General features: G+C 53.6%; 1 protein-coding gene across 1 annotated transcript; it reads left to right on the forward strand.

Annotated features, from left to right (window-relative positions):
- The first annotated feature begins 2739 nt into the window (after positions 1 to 2739).
- Positions 2740 to 6664, forward strand: SMIM35 (small integral membrane protein 35). Its single transcript, XM_027081842.1, is given in 4 exon segments — positions 2740 to 2932; positions 3921 to 3954; positions 4643 to 4686; positions 4689 to 6664. Coding segments are annotated over 4 exon segments (312 nt in total). The 3' UTR covers positions 4730 to 6664.

The raw sequence follows: 6664 nt of genomic DNA on the forward strand, positions 1-6664 counted from the left end.
AAATCAATAAACAAATCCACCAATGATAATAAACTCTAAATACTAAACTAAGATGAACATAAAACCAGAAACAGATTAGATGCAGAAGCCAAACCCCAAGTCTACAGTTGCTCCCAAAGTCCACCGCCTCAATTTTGGGATGATTCCTTGTCTATTCAGGTATTCCACAGATGCAGGTACCTCAAGTTGATTGTGGAGATTTAATCCGCTGCTCCTGAGGCTGCAGGGAGAGATTTCCCTTTTTCTTCTTTGTTTGCACAGCTCCTGGGGTTCAGCTTTGGATTTGGACCCACCTCTGCATGTAGGTCACCGGAGGGCGTCTGTTCCCGCCCAGACAGGACGGGGTTAAAGGAGCAGCGGACTGGGGGCTCTGGCTCACTCAGGCCGGGGGAAGGGAGGGGTACGGAGTGCAGGGCGAGCCTGCGGCAGAGGCCGGCATGACGTTGCACCAGCCTGAGGCGCGCCGTGTGTTCTCCCGGGGAAGTTGTCCCTGGATCCCGGGACCCTGGCAGTGGCGGGCTGCACAGGCTCCCCGGAAGGGGGGTGTGGATAGTGACCTGTGCTCACACACAGGCTTCTTGGTGGCGGCAGCAGCAGCCTTAGCGTCTCAGGCCCGTCTCTAGAGGTCGTTTAGGCGGTGCTCTGAATCCCCTCTCCTCGTGCATCCCGAAACAATGGTCTCTTGCCTCTTAGGCAGGTGCAGACTTTTTCCCGGACTCCCTCCCGGCTAACCGTGGCGCACTAGCCCCCTTCAGGCTGTGTTCACTCAGCCACCCCCAGTCCTCTCTCTGGGGTCTGACCTCGCCCAAGCCTCAGCTCCCAGCCCCGCCCGCCCCGGTGGGTGAGCAGACAAGCCTCTCGGGCTGGTGAGTGCTGGTCAGCACTGATCCTCTGTGCGGGAATCTCTCCTCTTTGCCCTCTGCACCCCTGTTGCTGCGCTTTCCTCCGTGGCTCTGAAGCCCGCCCCCCCCCCCCACTTTTCTACCAGTGAAGGGGCTTCCTAGCGTGTGGAAACCTTTCCTCCTTCACAGCTCCCTCCCACTGGTGCAGGTCCCGTCCCTATTCTTTTGTGTCTGTTTTTCCTTTTTTCTTTTGCCCTACCCAGGTACGTGGGGAGTTTCTTGCCTTTTGGGAGGTCTGAGGTCTTCTGCCAGCGTTCAGTAGGTGTTCTGTAGGAATTGTTCCACGTGTAGATGTATTTCTAGTGTATTTATGGGGAGGAAGGTGATCTCCACGTCTTACTCCTCCACCATCTTGAAGGTCTCCCTTACTGAGCTCCTGCTGTCTCTCTGGGGCTCAGTCCAGCTCTCGGATCCCACAACTCTACCTGGGAATTCTGTTGCCTCCCCGGGGCTCCACTTCCATTGGAGAGTAAGGACTTTTTCTCTGTGGCCCATTGACATCTTTTCAATGTTTTCCAGTGCTTTTTTCCCATCTCTCTTACCTCACTTTCTCCCTTCTCCTCCCCCAGGCTGGAAATTTTCCCCTAGTGTAGTGAGAAGAGTAATCTTGGTTCTGTTCATCTCTTGTCTATGTTGGGAATCCTTGCCATTTCTCTAAGGGTCTGGGCTTTTGGAATCTAAAAGTAGGAGGAGAGACCCTTTCTCCCTGCATTTGGCTGTCATACTCTCTCAGAGAATAACGTGGCTGCTTTAATGGGAAGAAGGATCAGGGGCATGGGAGAGGGAAAGGCTAGGGTGGGGGAAATTGTGAAATATTTAAGAATACAATTCACTACTTGATGATAATTATGACAACAACAGTAATGATGTAATTAACATCTACTGAACACTTCCTGTATGCCAGGTCCTCTCCCAAGTGCTCTATATATGGCATCTCCACTAATCACCACAACTCTATGTGTATTCATTATTATGCTTATTTTTCATAAGAGCAAATTGAAGTCTTGCGAGGGACAGGGGTTTGCTCGGGCCCCACATTTTGCAAACGATGGGCATGGGCTTCGCATGCAAGCCTGCGGTACCAAAGGCTGTGCGTAACCTTGCACCTCTGGCCTCTTGGCGACGCCTCTGGAGCCTCAAGACACCAAGCCATGGAGATGGGGAATCAGATGATTCTTTCACACTCCTGGCCCCTCATCCAGCAGGAGTGGGGCTGCCCTGCCTCTTCCTTCCCTGCCCCAGCAGGGGTGGGTTGTCTCCGTGTGCCCCCATGGTCAGCTTCTCCCTACAAACCTGGTTTCCTGCTCTGCTTCTGCTTCAGCACGTTTCCAGTCTCTCTCTCTCTCTCCCTCCCTCTCTTTCGCTCTTTTTCTTGGTTTGCCTTTACAGATAAAATATAAATCTAACCAAGAGCTCATACCACAAACAGGGAAGAAGTGATAAGTATAAGCAGCAAACAGAGCCCAGGGGTTAACACCCTGCTACCACATACGAGGGCTTTGTGGGGAGAGGATCAAGGATCTGTGTGTCTCTGCTCTCGGGGGCCCTCCAGGCTGCCCTTCCTGCTTCATGCAGAGGAGAGACGTCCTGGGCTTCTCCCCAAACAGCAGTGCCTTTTTCAACACGTAGAAAGCCTACAGCTTCAGGAAGGCTTCCCAGCTCCAAATTATCTCTACTGTCAGAGGACTGTTACTTTGGAGAAACAAGCTGACTAAAAAATCAGGTATCAGACATTCACATCTTAGCATGACTTAGCTGAACTAGCTGGCCAGGATCCAGATTCCTAGGGGACAGTCATTTTGATGGCAGTGGGGAGGGAGGAGAGGAAATTTGGAACATGATGCAGTCAGTTGGCGTACGGGGCCGCGAGAGGGCTCTGGGCAGCTGGGTGAAGGATGTGTGTCTCTCTGCAGGTGACGACTCCATCAGCCCCTTGGGCCTGCTCCTCTGCCTGGGGCTCTCGTTGCTGCTTGTGTCCATCCTGGGCTACAGCCTGGCCAAGTGGTACCAGCGTGGGTACTGCTGGGAGGGTGAGTGAGCGCTGGACCCTGTCACCCAAGCGCAGCCCAGTCCCTCCTCTCCTGTGGCAATTGGCCAGGCCAGGCGGGGCTGCAAACTCTTCAGCACAGAGTCATGCAAAAATATTTCCTGTGGTGGCCGCAGTGGTTGAAGACTTGGGTGGGTGGCTGAGCGCTTGAGGTGTGTGGGGGGAGCGGGTGGGGCCTTTTTTGAGGGAGTGGAGGCTCTTCTCCCCCAGCAAGCAGTCAGCTTCCTTGTCCTTCAGAGCTCACAGGAGTCCACCTCCCAGGCCTGTGCGGGCCACAAGGCTGAGGGTGATGTGCTAGACAGGCCAAGCTGCAGCTGTCTCCTACCCTGGCTCCTAGAGCCTCTCTTGCCCTGCCCTCTCTTGGGACTCTCTCCTAAGCTTGCTGATGCGTCAGCCTCACTGGGCGTGTCCTGGAATTTGCTGGGCTGCTCCCAGCTCTGATCCGTATCTGCCCTTCCCATAGGACCCAGGAGAACTGGGAGGGCACGCTGGAGTGCCAAGAGGCAGAGGGCATCTCCCAGATCTGCAGTTAAGTTCAACAGCTTCCGTGGATGTCTGTTGAGCACCTACTATGTGCCAATGCACAAGCCTAGTATGATTTTTTTTAAAATTACATGCGAAGATGAAATTTTTAGTCTCTCTTTTTTATAGATGAGGATGAGGCTAAAGTCACAGAGTCTGGATTCAAGCCTCCTTCGCAGAGTAATCAGTGCCCCTGATGGAGGGATCCCCAGTGGCAGGATCTATCCTCAGAGACTGGTGGTTCTGTCTGGGAAGAAGGGGTGTACCCATGGGTCTGGGGCAGGAGGGCAGACGCTGAGGGACTGGGAACCTCCCATGGCATCCTGCAGCCCTGCCTAGCCACCCCACACCTTCCAGACAGCGGTGAGGGAGAACTAGATGCTCCCAGAAGAGTGATGGACCGCTCTCCCCATAGGTACTAACCCTCTCTTTTCTGATTGTCTTTCTAGGGTCTAATTTTGTCTTCAACTTGTACCAAATCCGGTGAGTAGATTCAGGGCAGATCTGGGTGGGATGGGCATGGGGGGTTAGGTATGCTTGAGAAAGAACCAAAGATGGAACTCAAATTCACTGCTCGCCTTCCCTGTGTCCTCCCCATGTCCCTAAACAAACAAGAGAAAAGGAAGGAGCCAGGGTCCATCTAGAAAGTTCCATGAATGAAAACTTGAACATGGACAGGACCATGTAAGATCCAAATGACAGTGCTCCTCTTAGCATCCACCCCTGGGCAGGCACCATCCAACCATCCATTCATTCCTTTATTCATTCACCCATCATGTATTCGGTAAAGATCTAGTGTAGCAGGTATTGTGGTGTTAGTTTCTAAGGGTACAAAGATAACTGGGCATAGCTTCTGTCTTCAAGCATTTCACTGTCGGTGGTGGACACCTGCCTGATTACAGATAATTTAATCTCAGGCATAAGATGCTGTCAAATGAAGACAATCAGGCCTTCAGGGTGTGGGGTTTGGAAACTCCTCTTGTGATAAGTCATCTCATCTGCTCTTTGTCACATGGCAGCTTCTCATCTGGCCTGAGAGATGGGGTAGCTCTGATTCTGGAAGATAAGCCAGTGAGTCAGTGAGTCACTGCCAGAAGTTCTTCCCATGCTCTGGTCCCAGGGAGAGGTCTTGTTCTCAGCCCCAGTAACTTGATTGGCTCACCTTTCTCAGGAACATGAAGGATCTGGAGATGGGTCCACCCTTCACCATCAGTGGCCGGATGGCGGCTCCATGAAGTTCTCCAACAGGTTGGTCTGATGAGGGTAGCAGCAGCTTTCTGGAGCCCCAGAGAGGTGAGTGGAAGGTTGGTGAGCTGAGTGAGTCTGATGTCCCAGTGTGGTCCTCAGATGGTCCAGGCACCCAAGCCTAGCACCAAGGACTGCTTGGAACCCGGAGGTGATTTGGTTCATCCCCCGCCTCCTGGAGAGTGAGTGCTGTAGGGGACGATCTCAGGAATGAAGGCCTGGGGTCGTGCTGTCTCCCACTCCCCACCTCCTGCTAGCCCTGGGCCGCTCCTTTTCCACTTGACCCATGTCCTGCCTTTCTTTCCTGGGGAAGTTCTATTTCTGATCAGATGGAAATTTCTAGAATAGAGCTTTGTATCTCAACCCTTTGCTCTGAGATGAAGATTCCAGATGGCCACCCTCTCCAAGAAGCATTGCTGTAGAGCTTCTGAACTTTCTAAGCCCAGGAGCCATGCCTGTTTCCTGGCTGGCTGACCCTTTGGTCACACCTTTCCTCGCGCGCCTTCAAGCCCATCCCTCTTCACAGCTCAGTTGCTTTCTCTCATCTAAACATTTCCTCCCTCCAGGAGTCCCTCACAGACCCTCAGTTTCTCTCTCATCTCTTCCCCACAGGACCCCACACTCACCTCTTCCGCGTGTTCCTCCCTCTGCCCTGATGTGATGGTTTAGAGGAATCTTTCCCGAGACTCATCTCTTTGTCACTTTCCCTTTTTTTCTTTCTGCAGGAGGAGGCTCCTGGCTCAGCACCTGCCCCTCCCAGCCTCCCCTGCCTCCACCCCTAGGTCTTCAAGGCCTGGCCTGACCCCCTCTTGTGGACACTGAGGAGTTTTCTCTGGGGACACCACCAGCCTGTGGCATGAGAGTCCCCCAGGAGAGTCAGGCCTCTGGGGACAGAGCCTGTGGAGTCACGGTGGCTTTCTCACAGAAACAGAGATGGCCGCGTCCCAGCGAGAAAGGGCTGATTCCCGGGAGGCCTCTGAGCCTGCGGGCGGAGTTCCAGGTGCCCAGCTGGCCGCTGTGGGTGGGGCCTGCTACCTGGGGCATCCCCAGTCACTTCCCTGCAGGACTGACACAAGGGCCAGAAAACCTGTCACATCCTCCATAGGCAAAGTCATGCGGGAGGGAGGGTGATTCCACTTTCAACCTTCCTACCAGAAGCCAAGTTTCCCTAAGGGCTGAAGGCTGAGCTTAGGCCTTGACTCGAACTTGGTTCTGGCACTTTCAGCAAGTCCCCCAACCCCTCATGCCCTCCCACACACATGTCCACCACCGGGGCCTGTTTTCCCTGCTTCTGACCAGCCTTGGTGCCTCCCAAACAATTTTGAGGGCGGTGCTGAGAACGGTCTAGAAACACATTCTTGTTTTTAGCTTCCTGTGATGGGGTGGGCATGGTGTGGCAAGCTCAGTCTCCCATGTCCTCCATTTCCCATGCAAGGCCTGCCTTGTGATGTGGAAAGTGGACCAGAAATGGTGAGAGTGGGGAAGAGGAACCAAGGTTAGCCTGAGAAAAACAGATCGTGCACACGGGAAATCAAGAACCAAGTGTAGCTTTGTGACAGGAGAACAGTTTGTTCGTGTGTCATCACTCCTTCCTCCGGTCTGTGCCCTACTGGACCCGAGGTGGGGCCTGAACTGGGATGTCAGCTTAGTAGGTACTTAATGCAGAGTTGTTCAGTCCAGAGAGATTGAGTTCCTGGGGCAGCTGTGGATGGAGCAGGGCCTGAGGGGGCCCTGCCACTGCTGAAACTGCAGTTAGAACTACCAGACACTGGTCTCCCTGCCCATGTCCCAGCAACAAGGTGGACAAGATGCAGAAGCCCAGGACCATGATAGGCGAGGAGGAGAGAAGTCATGGTATTTGTCCTCCTATCCTCTCTTTCCTGAGGCCTGGTTTCTTTCTTACTTTGGGTTCTAGCAGATTGCCGAGGAAGGAAGGAAGGAAGGAAGG

The sequence above is a fragment of the Aethalodelphis obliquidens genome, unplaced genomic scaffold, assembly GCF_003676395.1.
Source record: "Aethalodelphis obliquidens isolate GAN/ISIS:26980383/991018 unplaced genomic scaffold, ASM367639v1 scaffold46, whole genome shotgun sequence".
NCBI lineage: Eukaryota > Metazoa > Chordata > Mammalia > Artiodactyla > Delphinidae > Aethalodelphis > Aethalodelphis obliquidens.